Here is a 19,442-nt window from a genome sequence, read left to right as displayed (position 1 = left end):
AGTTTTTGTACCCGCCGCGTTCCCCCACGACCACAGCCATCCAGATAAGTGGCAGCAGCTGCCGCCTGTGAGCCTCTTCCCACCCCTTGCACCTCCATCCCTCGCCATGGCTGCAGAGCCAGCCACAGAGCTGTGCTCCGGCCACATGCCAGCTTCCCTCTCCCCCTCCCCTGGGCAGGTGCCCAGATGGCATGTGGGCAGCCCGCACATGGTGGGCACCACCGCACTGTGCTCCACATCACTTGCCTGCAAAGCCCCCCTGCAGAGGGGCACCCCTGTCCTCACCCCCTGGCCCTGCTCCCAGCTGCAATGTGCCACCTGGGGCTGGCAGCACCCCCCACTCCCTCAGCCCCCAACCATCTTCCCCAACCCTGCCTCACAGCTCTACTTACCTCCATGCTCCAGGGGTGAAGGGTGTGTGGGCCTGAGCCCAGTCTTGGCTGCCTTGGAGGCTCAGGCCTTGCCCTCCCCCCCCCTCCGGCCAGGGCTGGGGGTTTCCTGCCATTTTTGCAAATCGGCTCTTGCAGGCTGGAGCTGTGCCAGTCTGCAAGAGCTCTTTGCAAAAGCGGAGAATCCGCGGATTTCTCTGCTAAAAAGAGAAATCCGTTTTCTCCAATAAAAACAGGGAGTCTGTGGTTTTCTCCGGTTTTCTGTGGGAAATGGAAAATCCAGATCCCTGGTCATTACTAGAATTGGTGTAGTAACTGCTGAGCTGGGTGTGTGTAGATGTGGGTTGATTAGCATTTGGAGCAGGGATCCCTCCCCCTGCAGTGTTCCCCTGCTTCTCTAGTCCTAGAGTTCAGTGCGGTCCTTGCCTTGGAATCTCTCTTCTCTATCCTGAATGCTAACGAAGGTGCTCTCCTGTCCCATCTCCCATGGAAATGAGACAAGGGGAGTTGCTTCACTCCTATCACCCTTGTCGGGAGGGCTTTAGATGCGTCTCCCACTGCATCTTCATTGTCTTTTGTAAGTCCTTCCTCTAATCAGTTTTGTTCAGGCAGAGGTGGGGACAGGTTGCATGGAGAACAGCTGAATGTGTGGTATGTACGTTCAGCACATACCGCATGGCTGCGCTTGTTTGTATGTGGCCTAAAGGTGCAAAGTTACCCTGCCTTCTCTTTAATAATACCCATTCTTGCTAAGGAGAGGTATACTTTGTCATTACTGGATTAATAAAGTATTAGAATGGGGTTAATTTGGATGATATGGCCAACATGATATAAAGCATAAAATACTATAAAACTGCACAAGGTTCCATAAAAGGTGTGCTGGGACAAACCAGCTGGCAGACCTTAATTCACGAGAGAGACCATGAGCCCTCAGACCTCTCTCCCTGTTCTCTCTCTCCCGAAAGCCCTAGTCCCCTGCACCCACTCATGCCCCCTTGCACCTGTATGGACCACAAAAGAGTTTGTTTTTGGTTGGCAGTGTCAGCCATGTTGATTTCATAGAGCCTTACTCTGTGCCTCAACTGGTGCAGCAGGGTCAAAATTTCCCTAGTGTTGGGCAACCAGGGTCTGCAAGAGGAGGTTGGATATGCATCTAGCTGGGGTCATCTAGACCCAGCCCTCTTTCCTGCCTATGCAGGGGGTCGGACTCGATGATCTATTGAGGTTCCTTCCGACCCTAACATCTATGAATCTATGAAGACAAACAGGTGGTACAGATCTACTCTGTGCTAGCTTGGCAGTTGCACTGCCAGCCCAGAGATCTGGAGCAGAAGTTAAGTCCTCCCAGCACAAGGGGAGAGTGGGGACTTTGCTCAGGAGTCCTGGGGAACCTCTGGAGACTGGGCCCTCATGTGGCATGCTGGAATGTCTTCCCACTGGTCACCATAGCTGCTTGCAGATGTTTTTTTAAAACAAAACAAAAACAAATCTAGCTTTATCAGAAGAAGCAGTGTGTTATTTTGACCTGGCTTTGCAGTGGCTGTAAAGAGCAGGCACTTCAACGGGGCTTTTTGTCACTTTTAGCTAAGAACTGACTCAATCAGCTATTATATAATAGCATCAAAAAAGCCCCGCTAAAGTACCTGATCTATACAGATGTTGGGGGGGCCTGGTCCAAGCATTTTTTTCCCTACGTCTGCAAGCAGCCCTTGTGGTGGAGCAGCAGCACAACATGCTGCCACTAGTTGATAACACTTGCAAGTCTGATCCTGAAGGACTGTTCTGTCTGCTTCAAACCCTGTGACAGTTTTTCCAGCTACAAATGGTATATCTGTCTGTATCTTGTGTTGGCAGTGACATACAATTTATTTGAAAAGGGTACTCAGTGTGACTTTAAGCTTTTTTGCTTAGTATTATTATTCTTTTTCTTTATTCAAACATTTTTTCAAACATTATTTATTCAAACATTAGATTCATTTTCTAATTTCATCTTATTTTCTGACACCACTGCATAAGGAGTTGAGACCTTCCCTTTTCCTTCCACCCTGCTGAAATACGTAATTTTCCTTTTTGATTACCTGATTGATCAAATTGCATTTTTATAAACACTGTTGCTTATGCTACTATTGCTACACACTTGACTTTACAGGCACAGTTATGTGTGTGACACACTTCCAAACAGGTCTGTGCATATGATGAACAATCCAAGGCAACTTCAGGTTCACCTGAAGGTGGAAATTTGATTGGATATGAAAATGTTCTTTCAAATATTCAGCAAAATGTCTTTGGACTTTACTGAATTATCATACATTTTTATTAAATTGTCATATATTTTTGGCTACTTTTGTAATTATGTATTGTATATTGTACTGAAAATCAAACTCAACTGCAAAGATGATAATTATCAGGCTTCTGTTTCATGGCAGTACTCCAAGTAGATGTATTCTCTCATTTGTTCTCCTATTTTGTAAGTTATTTTGTTTTCTTACTTCAGTGGGCGCTAGTTTTTTTGGCAAGCACATCACAAGCTAAGCTTTGCACCTTCCCTGAGTACCCCTCTCTTCTCCTTACCTGTTCAGTCTGTTGCTCTGCTCTCTGCTCCTGCCCTGTGCTCCCAGCCAAATTTGTTGTTTTGCTTTCTGCTTCCTGTCCTATCTGCTAATATATTTTCTGCTCCCTCCCTGATCTGCCATGTGCTACATGGGATGCTTGTACTGGTTTGGCTCATGTGTTGCATGTAAGCCACCCTGGGTCTTGTGGAGGGCAGCATATTAATTAAATAATTGTTACCCGTCTGGCAGTGCTGGCTTGGTATTTTGGTGTGTTTGGGTTTTTTATTTATTACTAAAACAACATTTCAGAAAATGAAAATCTGTTTACAATGGATAGGAATCATATCTGTGCCAGTCAAACAGCAGCACGAGAAGGGAGTTGCTTCCACTTTTGGTGCATCGCTAATTAAAGCTGCGATAAATTAAGGCAGTGAACTTTTAGATTCATTCTAATAGATCTTGTGCTTACAGTTGAATCAGCTAGCATTTGTGCTAACAAAGTTTTGAAAAGTTTTATAATTTAGAATTCTTTTCTCCATTTCATTTTAGGCCCTTCTCTCTGAAACCATGCCAGAGATGACAGAAAATGAGACTCCTAGTAAGAAACAGCACCGGTAAATATCTGAGACCAGGTGACTGATGTGTTGACCTGGAAACTGTAGAGCAGGGCTGGGCAGTTACTTGGGCCCGAGGGCATCATAGGGAGTCTTGGTGAGCCATTGCATGGTCTGGGTCAGTAGCATCTTTCTCCTCCCAGCCCCGTGTGCAACAGCTTACCAGAAATCCCTATGTAGGATGGGGTCATGGGTGGGCAGGAAATAGTGTTGGGAGTGACACAGGTGGGCAGAGCCAGAGAGACCCTGGGATCCTGGGCAGTGACTGTGGGGCTGGCGCAGAGCAGCAATCTGGTGCCTGCACACCCCTGCAACAAGCATGGGTTCTGTGGGCAGTGATGTGGAGGAAGCAGATTGCGGCTCTGCCCCGGCCGAGTGCTGTCATCATCCCAAGATCCCAGGGTCTCCGTGAAGACCAGCTGGGAGCTGTGTGGGCAGGGTGCTTGGCTGGGTGGGGGGCTGCATCCAGGGCCGGGATCTTGGGGCAGTGCTATGATCCACTCCCTACATGTCCCTGCTTGCAGAACCTGCGCCTGTTGCAGGGGCGTGAGAGAAGTAGATCATGGCTCTGTCTTGGGGCCCTGGCCCCACACTGTCACTGCCCCAAAATCCAGGCATCTCCCTGGCACCACCCACCGACTTCACTCCTGGAGTCTCCTCCCCACAGGCCTGTAGCCCCATTCAAGCCACCTGGCCAAGTACCTTGTCCATGCGGGTCCTGCCTCCAGGGGTGAGTGCAGAGCAGACAGGTCAAGGTGCCCAGACAGTGGGGCTGGGGCTGGCAGCAGTAGCTGGATGGAGTCACTGTCACTGGTGCTGCCAGGAAATGGAGTCTCACTAGCATGCCAGCCCAGCTCTACTACATGCTTGGCCATCCGAGGGCCTCACTGAAGATAAGACAGAATCTCTCAGCAGGCTAGATCCAGCTCATGGGCCATATGTTGCCCTCTCCTGCTATAGAGCCTTGTCTTCCAGCTCTTACTGCAGTACCAGCTAGCACTGTTAGCTGACCTATTCAGGAGAAACCTGACTTGATGACCCATATGATTGAAGCCCTCCAGTTATCTACAAGGCAGCAGCTATCAGGCATGTTTTTCAGCTGCATTACCGTGCCACTATGTTTCCACCATGTCTTTGGGAGTATCTCCCTCTAGACTACAGTTAGCAGGGGTTGTTCAGTGTCTTTGGTCCATGCAGTCCTTAATATTTAGGCTGAGTCTCCCAATTAGTGCAAAGCATGATGGTGAATTTTTGACACGGAAGATGGAACTGAGTTCCATCAAATGCCTCTCCTATTGAGGCCACTAAGTATCCATTATATGGAAACAGCTTTTAATCCGTGCTCATCTGGGCTAGTGTCAAGCCAGCAGAGTTCAATGCACTGCTAATGAATTACAAAGACATGAAGTCCCTCAGTTTGCTGACATTACAGCTTCAGGAATTCTTATCCCAATGCTATTTAGTTAGCTTTTCTGTTTCTCTCATACCTTTTCTTGTCTAGAGAGCATTTTTTGAATTTAAAGGGTGTTTTGGGTGTCTTTGGTCAAAGTATTTTTCTAGCTGTGCAACAGAATTGACTTGTATAGTTTTATGAATAGGTTTGACAAAGGGTTTGTCTGGAATAGTTTGGATTGGGATGATCCTGCTTCAAATGGGGTTGTGACCTATGAGCTCCATAGGTCACATCCAGTACTACTTTTCTGTGATTCTGTGAAACCATGTTAAAACAAGAAAAAATAATTCTTGCATATCACTCTTCTGTTTTGACATCATCTTTTTCTCTTCTCTTGTACTGCAGAAAGAAAAACCGGGAAACACACAACGCAGGTAGGAACTATTGTGGTTTTCTTTATTTAGAGTGGAGCTGCATTTATCTTTGAGCTCTTAATAGCATGCAGGACCTGGCACACTTGGAGTGGGGAAGGATGCCTTTATAGGAATGCATTACATGAAAAGACTTCAGAGCATCAGGTGGAACACTTGGGCTTGGGACAGAAGTTGCCTACAAATCATTTTAAGCAACCAGAAACCAGTTTAAATCTGTAACAGAACAGAAATGGCCAAAACTAGTTTAAGATAAAGCTGGTTGAATGTAGTATCAGATTTAACTGATTTAGGTCAAACCGTTTTACGGGACTTGTGTCCCAAACTGCTTCCTGGTTTAAGTTAGCTCACAGTGCCCCAGCATCCCAAGATGCTTTGCAGTCTTGGGCTGGGCTGGGCTGTGCTGTCTGCTTCAGTGGAGCCCCTCTCCTCTGTAACTGGAGCACTATCACTGCTACCGCTAGCTGAGAAGGGCTGGAGGTGGGAAACCTTGCTTCAGAGAGCCCCCCTCACTGCTCAAACAGCAGGAGTGTGTGTGTGTGTGGGGGGGGGTGGCCAGATGCCAATAACCTGAGGGGAAAGTGGGGGGAGCTAATCCCCTTCCCTCCTGTCTCCCACCAGTGCAGGAGCCAGCCAGAGTCTGCCTGGTTTCCCCCTGCTCGCCGCTCAAGCAGCAAGAGCAAGGGCATGGCCGGACCCCAGCCTGAGGTGAAATGGGAGAGGGAGGGGGGAATCACAGAGAAACAGGGCTGCCTGGGACCTCTAGAGGTCCTCTGGTGTCTAGTCCAACCCCTGCTTGAGCCCTGGCCAGACCCTTCCGTACAAGGTGTGCTCGCAGTGCCCACAATCGAGAAAACCCACTGGGGGGCTCTACTGCTGGTGGAAAAAAAGCCACCAAGGGTTTCATGCTGCTGGTCCACAGCGGGGCCCAGGGCTGTGCCCTTCCAGCCCTGAGCCCTCAGGTAGTGTCACACAGAGCCCCCAGTCCCATGATGGGGGTGGAGCAGGGGAGCCCTCAAAATGCTCTAGATACACTCCCTGCAACATACCTGATTGTCCTTTCACAATTCCCCCTGCACTCCACCATACACCCCACCATACACACCCACCATACCCCACCATACACACTTCCCACACACAACATACAAGAGTAAGCCTTTATTTTTTAGCTATTATGCAATCACCTCTATATACAGTACACAAACACAAATCATGACAGGAATATTTTTTTGTAATAAAGTTAAAACATGATAGCAGGTGTTTCACTTTTAATGTATGCTATGCTTTTTTCCTGGTTCCAAGATCATAACCCTCCCCTCCCAAAAGGGTACTTCAGGGGGGCAAGGGAAGGGACTTCTGATGGCAAAGGTCAGGGGTTAGGGGCAGGACTTCCAGTCCCAAGATGGCAACCAGGGGGTGGGACTACCCTTGCAGCCCTTAACAGCTCACCAAAACTCCAATTAAGTGGCCCTCCCCTGGATTAGTGTGACATCAACTCCCTGATTTATATCTTGCTGTGTTCACTGAACACTACCACCTTCCCAGAAATCCTGCCTAAAGCCAATCTGGGCTTAAGGATTTTTCTCTTTCTCAAGGCAGTTTTCTTTCCTTACTGCCGGACTGTAGGTTAAGCTGGGGTTGGGGGTGAGCAGGAAGAGGACAGGCTCAAGAGAGGCAGGCTAGGTTTGAATAAACTTACCTTCAAAAGTCCGATACAGTTCTACCTTCAGGCAGCCAGAATCCATTACCCATTACTCCCTAGACTTAAAATTGCTAAATTTCCATCTAAACCTTTTTGTCGGGACCCAGGGCAGCCGGCCAGCAGCTCTCCCTGACTCCCACCCGGGCAGTTAAGGGTCCATCAGGCGGGTACTTGTGACGCATGGAGTGGAATTAATTAGGCGGACGCTTATCGGTTGCAAAGCAAGATTATTTACTCACGCCGTCAAGGTGGTGAAAGACAGAGGTCAGATATACTTAGTTAGTTACAGCTTAGAGTTCGTTCGGTCGGTCTGCAGACATATATACGGGCCGGCTTATCGGGCATGCGGGTCAAGGGTACGCCAGGAAGGTCGCGGCAGGAAGACGCTGACAACTGATCAAATTGTCAGATTTACTCCAAGGTGCGGACAGAGTTGTCTTCGACTTTGGCGGAAATGCAGCAGGGTTTTGTTTGTATGATAGCCAATTGTTTTTCGCCACGTCATAAATTTAATTAGAATCACCAATTATCTCTAGGGATTTGTAGCAGGGCTACCCCTTTTCTCCCTGACCAATCATAAATCATGGGCTAAGTTTCGTTTCTTTAGAAGTTTCATTTCTTGGTTGTGATGCAGCCATAAATCTCTTTTGTTAGCATGCACAGAAAAAAACCCTGTTACCAACAAGGATTTTTCTTTAACCCTTAGTTGGCTTTAGTGTGGACTAAAAGTGTTTTGGATGGCATCTCTTGCCAGTGACATGGGCACTATTATAATTGGGTTGTGACACTTTTCTTAAGTTTTTGTCATCTTTGAATGCATTGTTGTTCTATTTAAAATAAAATGTAGGAATACAGAATAAGGGAGCACTTACAAATCTTTTATCAGAAGCAGTGCCCTGTTGCAAAAGGTGTTGTACAGACAGAGCTAGGGTAGCTTTTGCTGTGAAATAACTTTACTGTTTTATGGTTTCTGATGAAGTTTAGGCTCTTCTTGCAAGGCAGTTGATTAATAAGGATGATGAAGAAATATCAAGCCCATTGATACCATTATTTGGTGAACTCTTAAATCCATTTTAGGCGTTGCCCTTTATAGCTATGAGAGCTATAAAGATGAGCTAATTATTTTAATTATAATATAATTATATAGGTTCTGAAATATAGGCCTGTAGCTTCTGCATTCTGGAAGATAATAAATTATGCTATGGAAAATGACTGTTTGTTTTGGTCCATAGTATTCAGTTTTATTTTAACTTTTGCCTTTTTGTGGGTCTTTTTTGGATTCACTTTTCATAGAGTGGGAAGGTCTTTTGTTTTTAAGGTGTTGGACTGGGACTTAGAACTGACAACTGAACTCTCTTCTATCTCTAATGTCGCTGTGACCTTGGGAAAGTTGCAGAGGTCCCAGTTCAGAATGTACTTTATCAAAGTACTACTGGGCTTAAACCTAGGTACATGCCTGAGCACCTTGCTGAACTATGTCTCTGTGCCTTGGTTCTCCGTTTGTGAAATGTGGCTAACTGTAATTCTTTTTGTCCAACTGTTTGTCTTCCTGACCTATTTGTTCTTAAGGGTAGGAGCTTTCTCTTACCTTGTTTCAACAGTACCTGGCATAATGGAGCCTAAATCTCAGAAGAGTCCACTTGCAAATACTATAATAAAAATCATTCTTTATAGTCTTTCTTGGTGTAATTATCAAAAATGTAGCATGAAATGATAAACATAACTTAAAAAAGTCAACTCAAGCAGTTGTGGCAGAAGTAAGACCTTTTTCCACTTTTATTAAATATGTATAGTTATGGGCAAGCCTACCTAAATACATGCTTCCCCACTTCCACGTGAATGGGCTATTGATGGCAATTCTACAGAAATGTAAGAGGTTGATCCCTTACTGTGACACAGGTGTACTGGTCGGAATAGATTCTAGTTAGTAGTTTGTCTGTTGACAGAGCTGCAGAACATGCCATGACAGCAGCACAGTGTAAAGTCTTGGAATTATCAACTGCCCTGAGTAACAGATCAAACATATTTCAAGAATTAGTGACAACAGCAGTTGTACAATTCTGCTGCTATGTGGATGAGCCACATTTGAGAGCACCTGATTGTTGTGTGAGGCAGAGAGACTTTGAAAAGGTCAAGCTGGAAAGCCTCCTGTGTTTGCTTAGATCACTATAGCGAATCCCTTACCACAGTTATAATGGAGATGGTTATAAGGAGATGAACCATGTCACAAAAGGACTAAAACTAATTCAGGTTTTTCTTTTCTTTTCCCCTAAAGGCCATGATATGGAAACATTTTCATAAAGTATTTCTCCACAGCACCTCATATCTAGATCTTGCAGTGTAACTATAACTACTTATCCTGGAAGAAGTTAAGAATACATGGTTGATACACCACACAGCTAGAACTTGCCATATGTTCACTGTGCTTTTATCTTTTCAGCAGTTAAAGCACTAATTCTAATCCAATCTAGTCTGGGGGCTAAATACTGGGCTGAGAATTAGAAGACTTGGATTCCATTCTCAGCTCATTGCTTGTGTGATCTTGGGCCAGTTGGGTTGTCCATGAAATGAGAATAACGAACATTATGTACCTTTTGAGATAAGTTTTGAAATCCCTCAAGCTTTGAAACTCTCATCTGAATAGCAATATAAAAGAGTGAGACCTTGGGGTGCATCCACAGATGCAGGTACCTGTGCTTGCAGCAGCTCAAGTAGCAGTGGCACAGATTTATGCCAAAGATTTGTGCCTCGCAGCATCCGCCCCTTGGACCTGTGGCCCCATGGTTGTGTGCCTGTCATACCCAGATGGAGACCTCATGGCCACCTGGGCTATGTTATGGGCACTGTAGCAGAGCTGCCTGCACCTCTGGGCCAGCTGCCAACAGGCTGTGGCTGCACAGTTGGCCTTTGTGTGGCACTGCTGTCATATCTTTCAGTGCCCCCACTCTGCCATCTGAGTAGCTATCGCCCAGAAGATATGCTTGTTGCGGTGGCCCACTTTGAAATGTTGGAACATGTCCACTTGGCCCCAAATGGCCAGGAGGTCAGCCACCTCGTCCGCCCTTTAGCTTGGTCCCTGGTGCTGGCCCTGAGCAGGCTCCTCTGCTTGGGTCCCACCACTTGCCTCACCAGCATGGATCCTGGTTTTCTGTTTAAGAATCCCAAATTCTCTGATAAAAAATCCCAAATTCTCTAACCAGTACCCAAAAATCTGTGTTTTTCTGCAACCAAAAATGAAATGCCACTCAATAGCTATATATCAGTTAAGCAGTGCTTTATTGATGTATTTACTGATATATTGATAGATTAATTCAGAGCTAGAATGAAGCACTGGGGGCTCCACCGCTTTTTTTTTCCTTTGGTGGAGGCTGTCCTCTCTGCAGCGAAGGCCCTGGTGCTTCATTTTAGCTCTGACTTGCCTGCATATGTGTTTGAAATGCCTCAGGATCTATAATAATAACATGCCTTTTCTGTTCGAAGCACTGTCTGTCCGGAGCACTCTGATTGGGCAGGGAGGGCTGGACCTAATGATCTCACAAAGTCTCTTCCAGTCCTAAACTTCTGTGAATCTGTGTGATTCTGTAATTCTAAATATCTATGTACTTTAGCATTTGCTTGTTGGTTTTCTTATCATAGGAAATTAGAGTTCCCCCTGCCCGCTTTGCTCACCAGCATGCGGGTCCAGCTGCAGCTGTCTCCACAGCTACTTTGTGGCACTGAGCAGTACTGATATGCTGGTGCCCTGCCCCTGCCCATGCTCTTGCTCCTCACCCCCAGCCCACAGCCCTCCCCCCACCTGTGCCCTTCATTCCTGATCCACAGCCCCTGACTGCCCCTACCTACTCCCTCCCTCTCTATAGCAGGACACTGTTTTGTGGCTCTGAGCAGCCAGCCTTTTCAGTTCTGCTCCCTGTGCCTGTGCCCAGGCCTCAGCAATTCCCCACACCCTTCCTGGGAAGCCCTTGAGTGGGGCTCAGGGACCAGGCTGGGCAAGCCCCTTCTCTTCCAGGCTGGCCTCCCCCTGCACAAGCTGCCCTAGGTGGGACAGGGGGGCTCCAAGCCTGGTTCTGGCAGTCACTCCAACCCAGAACACATCCCTTCCCCCCTCATCCCCCTGTATATGTGTATCATGTGCTTGCTCACTTCTGCCACCCCGGTCCATCACATACACCAATAAACCTCACTGTCACCTCTACCCGTCACCCACCCCGAAGTGGTTCCTGGGACCAAGAGCTCCCCCCCACCAGGGCTGCAGTGCAGCAGCTGTCAGCACGGCTGTGGTTCTTGCCAGCAGGTCCCATCCCAGGGTGTGGGCAGAAGGGGTGGGATTGTGGAGGAGGTGGGTTGTATGTGGTGCGGGGAGCACAGTTTCCCCTTTAAAAGAGAAAATCTATGTTATCCTATGGGAAACAGAAAACCCAGATCCCTACTTACCAGGATCTCCTATGGCCTCTGCTCCAGTCTCCCGGTCTTCTGACTCTGACGCTGGTGCATCGTTCTCCAAGACATGGGCACAGCTGGCCCCCGTGCATGGCTGCAAGGCAGCCTGCCTGATCTTGCTGCTGTGCCTGGGCCTGGGACAGACCCTGGGTGCCAAGCAGGCTCTGAAGCAATCCAGGACAGAGGTTGAGTCCTAGTCAGCTCTGGAGCCACTGGTGCCAGCCAGACCTCGCTTTTTTCTCCAGCATGCTGAGGCAGCATGATGGAGCAGCAAGGGCATGCAGCAGCCATAGACACCCTCTGCTGTGTGCTAGGGTGTATCTTTGGAGGACTCCGCCTCCAGTTGCTTCTGGAGCTGCTTCTTGTTCTGAGAGCACACCCTATGCTGCTTTTTTTCCAGTGCTTTTTTTTGCAGTGCATCTCAAACTGCTTTGAGATGCTGCAACAGACATGTGCAAGCTCATGTGGATGCAGCCTTATGATAAGCCACTACTTCCTTTTCTCCATGAATGGTCCTGTTGATCCCCACCTTTTCAAATACCTCTTTTTGTCACTGCCTTCCTGTTTTACTGAGTGAGAATTTCAGTAATTGAGGTGTTACTTTAGAAATGAATACTTTTCACCTCCTAAGATGCTATGAGAGGTAATGATAACCATGAAATAATACATTTATGAGTACTCAGGTTGGTGTTGGACCTGCTAATTATTTTGTTGATTTGACAGTGGTGCATTTTATTTTTGTTTAGTGGAGAGACATCGAAAAAAGAAGATCAATGCTGGGATAAATCGAATTGGAGAGCTCATTCCATGTTCCCCAGCTCTTAAGCAGGTAAACAGCCTTGTGAAAACATACTATGATAGACACAGGCAAGCTTTTGGGTATCCCAACCATACAGTTGGTCCAATAAAAGACATCACCCACAAGAATTCTTGCCTCTTGCGTATTTCTTGGACTAACATGGCAATAACATCACCTCAACAGTACCAAAACAGGTAAGTAGTCATTTAAATGTGCCTGGCAATTTTCCAGGTAGTGCTCATTTAGGTCCTCTGAAGCTGTAAACAGAGGGATACCTCTGTTTGCAGATTTGGGGCATTTTTACACGTGGTTTGGGATGCAGCGCCAGGATCTTTACTTAGCAAGCTACACTAATTAAAAGCGCCCATGCATCATGTGTATCAGCATCCCCGTGCTGAAAAAATGGCAACGGGGTGCTTTGAACTAAAGCTCATCAAACATGTTTTATTTCAGAGTGCCCTGCTGCCATTTTTTCAGTGCAAAGACGTGCAGGGATGCTGATACATGCAACATGGAAGGCTGCTGGAACACGTCAATTTCCATGTTCCAGCAGACTCGATTAATCTGGATTTCCAGCGCATTGGAGCAGGCTCCATGCATATCTGTAGGAGCCCTTAGTGTAGGAAGCAAACTAAGACGGTAATAATATACTCAATGAAACCTTGGATGAAAATTTGTTGTACAAAATTATTTATGACTGAAATGCTTTTGGAAATTTCGAAGCAATACAAATGCAGTTTTCCAAAATATGGGTTTCCTGCTAAATGAACATTAAGTATCATTGTGAAAAGTTGTCTGTTTGTCAAGTGAATGACTCTTCCCTGAAGCATCCTAGCTCATGTATGCATGTATGCAGTATTGTCCAGGAAGCACTTTCAGAAAGCATTTGCCTGGCAAGCCATAGTGTGTCCATATTGACAAAATGAATTAATTGGTTTTGAAAAAAACCCAGCTGCAGAAACATTTTTTCCTCCTTTTTGGGAAAGCTGGTTTACTTGTTTGTGTTGATCAGCTTGCTGAAGAGCTGGTTCACAGTTCTCTAAAGCTCCTTTCCCTTCTCCCATTTTTATATCATCACTCAGTGTCCTCTTGTATGATATAAATATAACTGTAAACATGTTTATTTTGTATGATATTTAATATTATTGCTCTTAAGGCGGTATAAATGCTAAATGGTGATGATTAGAGGAAATGAAGAAATATAAGCAAGAGAGAAGTTGTCTTTGTGAGAATTAAATAGTGGATAGCTTATGAGGCTGAAATACAGTAGGACAGAGGTTGGCAATCTATGGTCCATGGGCTGAATCCAGCCCCAGAAGAAGTTGGATTCAGCCAGTGAAGGTCTGACTCAACCCAGGGTGGCATGAGAGATTAGGTGGCATGCAGCTGCACCATGCTTTCTGGATACTGGATCAGGCCTTTCTTCTCCTCAGCATCCCCCTTCCTGCAGGGGTTGGAGGCAAGGGTAAGTGCTAAGTGGCTTGGGTGCTCTGGGAAGTGGAGATTTGCAGTCAGGGGCAGGAGGTTGGTCACAGGCTCCAATCTGCCCCAGCAAAAAGTTGCTACTCCCTGCAATAGAAAGCTTTAGAAATGGTATGCGCTACAAAGGTACAAGTGATATTGACAGTGGCCAGCAGAAAGCTGAGAGAAAGAAAGGGAGCAGGGAGAGGAGGTGAAATTGTTCAGTACATTAGTTACGGAGTTGGTGAACTCTCTCTTGATAATTTCCCTCCTTGAGTTTCTCTTTACTAGTAAGACATTTGCAACACAGCACAACAGACATTTTGTGGTACTTGTATAGGTTCATTATAGGATAAGAATATCAAGCTGTTGAGCTGGTGGAAGTGCTTGGTATACAAATCATGTAGCATCATTTCAGGATCAGAAACTTGCAGGCTTTATTCTGAAATGATTACCCCAGTAAAACCCAGACTATTTAGGGGAAGGTCAGCATAAATGATCTTCACGGTTTCCTAGCGAAATAAAGGGAAAAGGCCAGATTCTTTCAACCACTTTGCCTCATCATTATGATGTCTTTGACTAGGAGAATCTTTTAAAGATTCAACATTTTGCGAGTCTTTAAACTATTTTCTGTGTTTCAATTATTGGTATGTGTTCCCTGTTCCCCCCCTATAATTTGAAGAAAACATCTCCATTATTTAAGAATTAAATATACATTTATAACTAAAGAGAAACCTCTACTGTGTATGTAAAATAGAACTGATCAATCAGAGTGGAAGGTTCCAGCACACTTGTGCTCACTAGGAGAGAAAAACCTAGGAAGCATTGATACTTGAGAAATAGAGGTAGCAAAGGAGCTGTGAGTTTGCAATGTGATATCATTTTAGAAAAGGTCAGTACACTTTCTGGCTTCATATGCCAAGGTCACATCATGGACCAAAGTCTTTTATAGTCTTATTTTATTTCCACCACATCTGCAAGATGACATTCCATTTTAGGGATGACAGTGACAGAAAGATGTTGGCATCCTGTGGAGTATTCAGGGACTAGCAACAATAATGAACAAGTCTGAACTGAGTAACTGATTAAACTGGAAAGAATAAAAACATCCCATGGGGCAGATAATGTGGCCCTGCATACTAGATGGGCGGGTAGGCCCAAGATGGCGAAGAGCCTGATCCGAGCATGTGGGGCCAGGGCAGTGCAGGGTTAGCCCCACACTACTTATCTAGCTTGTGGACCAAAAGGTTAAACACTACTAGCCTAAATAAGTCAAAGTGAACATATTGTGCCCAGCTAAATATTTCTAGTCTGTTAGCATTGTAGATATCCCTAGGTATACTGAAGTAGAATTAAAAGGGAAATTGAAGTCTGACTATGAAGAGAAACATCCAGTGTTGAGGTTACAGTCCATGAATTAGTGTTCCAGTAGGATGGATGGAAACCATATGCTTTGAGGGCCTTGACCCAAGAGATCATTAATAGAATGTCCCAGAGAAGACAGTTCTGCGTTGTGCTATAAGAATTAGGCTGAGGGGTATACTACTTCTTTTCTACTTACAGCTTTTCTGATTTGGTCAGGAACAGCATATCGTGATCCTCAAAAAATTCATTTGTCATCAGTGTTGTAGCAGTACGCTATGTATATGTACTGTTTGTTTTTCTCTGTGGAATTTTAACTTTCTAACTAAATAGTATGTAAACCCAATAGCAATCAAGTTTGAATCTGAAGTTTGACAAGGCAACTCAATTAGGATGAAGGATAAAATGAAATACTGCAGAATTGCATATTCTGATCAAACTCCCTTTTCCTTCTTTATCACTTTCATCCCCAGTTAAATGCCAGAAGAGGTGTCTCTGAAGGGGCTGTGATTCAAGACTCCTGGGTTCTAGTCCCTGCTCTGCCACTGACTGTATGTGACATTAGACAAATCACTTCCCCTTCTCTGTTTCTTAATTTCCTCATCTGTAAATGAGGCTAATACCAACCTCATTAAGTGTTGCAAGGCCTGATTCTTTTTTTAAAGCATTTGAACGACTCAGAGTAGTAGATTATAAGGCAAAAAATTACTACTGTAGTCATCTAAATAGATGTTCTACAGAACACAGTCACAGAATTTCATCAAGTATTTTCTACTTTTGCAGGCATTTTTCTTCTGCATTTGGAAAGCCCAGTAACTTGTGGTTGAATTAAGGCACGGATTTCATAAAGCATCATTCTTAACTTTAGACTCCCACCAATAATGAATTGATGAGTTTTCTTCATAATCTGATTCAGTAATTAAATATTGCTACTATTAAAATGTTAGTAAAGGTCACTGCATCAGTGCAATGGTAGTGGAGAAGCTGAGATCATAGCAACTGTTTAAAAAAAAAAGAAAAGACCGTGAAACAAAAAAACAACAAACCAAAACAACCAAGAAGCTGTTTTGTAGGATACTGCTAGTACTGGGACGCTAGCTGTTATAGCCAAAAGAAAGTCCTTGGGATTTAAGGCTTTCCCCCTCCTTCAAGGCTGCTATCACATTCAGTGAGTACTCTGCATGACCCTTGCTTCACATCCTTGAGGCTAAGTCTATCACTCATTCTCCAAAGGGCCACAGAAAGAAGACCTCTAGTGCTGGGTGACTGTTTTCAGATTTGGGAGGAGTCCTTCAGTTAAGACTGAACAGAGTCCTTCAGTTAAGACTGAACACTCACTTTTCATGATTTTTGTTCCTGTGGTCTATTGCTCTGCACCAGTGGCCAGCAATATTTCTGAGCAACAGGATGAAACAATGCAGGCCCAGTCTGATATAGGCTCAGTAGGTTTTGGTGGAGCATCAGTAGAAGATGTTTTGTCTATACCACAGCCTGGGGACTGGGGAGAAGCAGTGGTAAGGGCATAGCTCCCAACTGTCTGGCCCTAGTACAGCTTCTCACCACCTGGTGCAGGTGTGGGCATGGGCAGAACCTCCCATTGCTGGAACACAACCAAAGCCCCTCCCTCCTCCAGCTCCACAGCCCAGGTCCAATGGCTCCACAGGCCAGATCTGACTTGCAGACCATGTGCTGCTGATTTTCTCCCTGTACCGATATTTTTTTTTCACTGGGAGGCTCACAACCTCCCAGTGAAAGTATAGCAGACCCAGAGAAGTACAGCAGACTATTCAGGAACAATTTTAGTCAACTCCTTACTCTTACTGTTAGTAGGCCAAGAAGATTTGTTATATGCAGCCAACTGGTCAACTTTATTTACTGTTGCCCAGTTAATTCTCCCTCACCTGAAAGATGTTGTAGGTCTACTTGAAAGTCAGTTGGAAGAGTCTTAGGTTCCATCAGTAGGAATATAGTAGCAAGGAAGCTAGTTGGAGTAAGATGACTGATTCCAACAGCAAGTATCTTCCTCCTTACTCAGAGAGCCTGTCATCCCTTCCTCTCCTGTCAGCTGTAGGGATTTTAAGATCTTCCAAGACCTATTACAACAGATGACAGACCTTGGAGATGCTGAAGGAGGTAGTACAAGAAGAATCCTACAAATTACTAAATATTTAAGAAAGTTGGCCGATGCTGTCAAGCTTGTTCTAGTGCATTTAAGTGTTTTTAAACTCTCCCAGACCCAGGATTGCAGATGGTGATGGCACTACACAAAGGATCTAAAGTGCTTCTAAAGATTATACCAACAGAGAAATACCCTAAACATATGTCAAAATATGATTGTCTAAACTGAAAAAGATGTCATAGTGCATAGAGAAGCTTTTACTAGAATGCAGTTTCTCTCTAGAGACATTTTAAGCAAATGGACACCATTTTCACTGCATTGACGCTACAGCTCATGAAAGCATACCTGCCAATTCCATTAATACTTAGCACCTGAGAAAACTCGGATGAAATTCATTCTCCCTCTTCATGATATCCCCAACCTGATTCACACAACTAGTAGTTAGAGCTCCAGTGGCTTCTCTGAGTAGCGTCCAAATTGCAGAATTTTTATCCAGAAGTATTCTGTAACTGAGACTTCCAGATGAGAGACCCACTTGGACAGAGCTGTCCTGAAATTGCTGCATCAGCCACGACGAGGTCATAGCTTGCCAGTCACTACAAGTAGAATCACTCAAAGAAGAAAGTATGATTATGTTCTGTGGTAACTGTGGTTCTTTGAGATGTCTTGCCCATATGGATTCCACAAGCTGCCTTTCCTTCCCTCCCTCCTTTTCTGTAGAGTCCAATAGTGACAGAGTTCTTATGAGAGAAGGAACTGAGGGGATGTCTGGGCTTGCTGTAGCCTGTACACCATTGAATGAGGTGTAACCCTGCTTATACATGTAATGTTTTTGATTGTGTGCTCTCGTACTGGAGCTCTGTTCTATCGTGGATTTGCATATTCTCATCGGGCATACAGGCGGAGAAGGTTCCATGACTATCAGGAGTGAGGGCACCCTGAAGGGCCAAGAAGAAGAAACTCGAGGGCTGTGATTGGAGAGCCCAAGGGAAACCCTAGAGTGAAGTCCCCCTTTGAGGGTATTCTTGCAGAGGCTGGTGAGCCCTTACTGGTGAGAGATGGAGAGAGCTGCCTCGCTAATAAGGCCCTGAATCCAAGAGAGGGGACTCTCAGCAGCAACCCTGGGCAGCAAACAGCACACTTCAGCCAACCCCAGTGGTGCTAACAGAGCAGCAGTAGTGAACCTGACCATGAGAAGCAGCAGAGCAGCAAGTTCAAAAAGTGGCAGGCAGCCTGCTTCAGCGCTTCCCACAGTAGCAACAGAGGCAGCATTCCCAAGCGGTGAGAAGTGATGAGCCAGAAAGTGACGTAAGGCAGCACACCCCAGCCCCAGCAGCAGCTGTCCCAAGCGGAAGCCAGTGGGATGAAATCTTCCCCAGTGGAACTGAAGAAAGACTCTTCTTCCCCACTTTTGTTGGGCAAGGTAGCAGCCTCCCAGGTTGGGGAAGCTCTCAGAAAGAATCAGACACCAAAAGACTCATGGGCTTGTTGTTTGTTATCTGAGGGTTTTCACTTGTTGTTTGGGGTGTAATTAGGCTTTTGAAGGTATTCAGTAGTTGTTAATATTTTATATGGTTCAGTTTTTTTTTTTCACATTTATAAACTTTTATATACTGTTGGTATCCAAATTGCTTACAAATGGAGGAGTCATTCTTCTAGGACTTCCGGTAAAGGTGAAATTTTCCCAGGTTAATGGGTGGGGACGTGAGCCAAAACCTGCCAAATTTGGACTCAGCACTTGTACTGCAACCAAGGCTCGGCAGAAGGGTTACAGACGGCTCCAACTGACCTTACATGTAGGATGTTCACTAGAGTTTTATGGATAATGCATCTCAAAGAATCAATAACTATGCAATAAGCAGTTTGAGAGATTGTTTGTTTAGAAAATACAAGAAAAAATAAAATGTGAAAACTGAGTTTAGGACATCTTTAAAATAAAGATTCCAATTAAGCTGTTACACTGGAAACATATGTAGTCTTGTCACTAGTAAGTCTGCTTTTGATTAAAAATGTTCAGTGATGAACCTTCCCCTAATTATACCACACGCTCTTTTGTAGAGTAAGAACATGATACTGGATCAGGCCTTTAAATATATAACAGAAATGAAAAGGCAAAATGATGAACTCCTGTTAAATGGAGGGAACAGTGAACAAGGTAAGTGTGTAATGTTTTGAAGGTT

General features: G+C 45.2%; 1 protein-coding gene across 11 annotated transcripts in view; it reads left to right on the top strand.

Annotated features, from left to right (window-relative positions):
• Positions 1-19,442, top strand: part of USF3 (upstream transcription factor family member 3) — a 120,253-nt gene that overhangs the window by 84,596 nt on the left and 16,215 nt on the right. For 10 of the 11 annotated variants that reach the window (XR_003091902.1, XM_025192448.1, XM_025192454.1 and 7 more), the window contains 5 exons: positions 3,491-3,555; positions 5,354-5,382; positions 12,268-12,350; positions 15,617-15,694; positions 19,321-19,417. Coding sequence is in view for 10 of the 11 variants with exons in the window: in XM_025192448.1 (XP_025048233.1) it covers positions 3,509-3,555; positions 5,354-5,382; positions 12,268-12,350; positions 15,617-15,694; positions 19,321-19,417 (334 nt within the window). In the remaining variant the exon portion in view is untranslated. The remainder of the gene's footprint in view (positions 1-3,490; positions 3,556-5,353; positions 5,383-12,267; positions 12,351-15,616; positions 15,695-19,320; positions 19,418-19,442) is intronic. The other variant, XM_025192450.1, reaches the window with a different exon arrangement.

Source organism: Alligator sinensis, unplaced genomic scaffold (genome assembly GCF_000455745.1).
Source record: "Alligator sinensis unplaced genomic scaffold, ASM45574v1 scaffold101_1, whole genome shotgun sequence".
Classification (NCBI taxonomy): Eukaryota; Metazoa; Chordata; order Crocodylia; family Alligatoridae; genus Alligator; species Alligator sinensis.
Note: the sequence above shows the minus strand (reverse complement) of the source record. Positions and strands in the feature narration are given on the sequence as shown.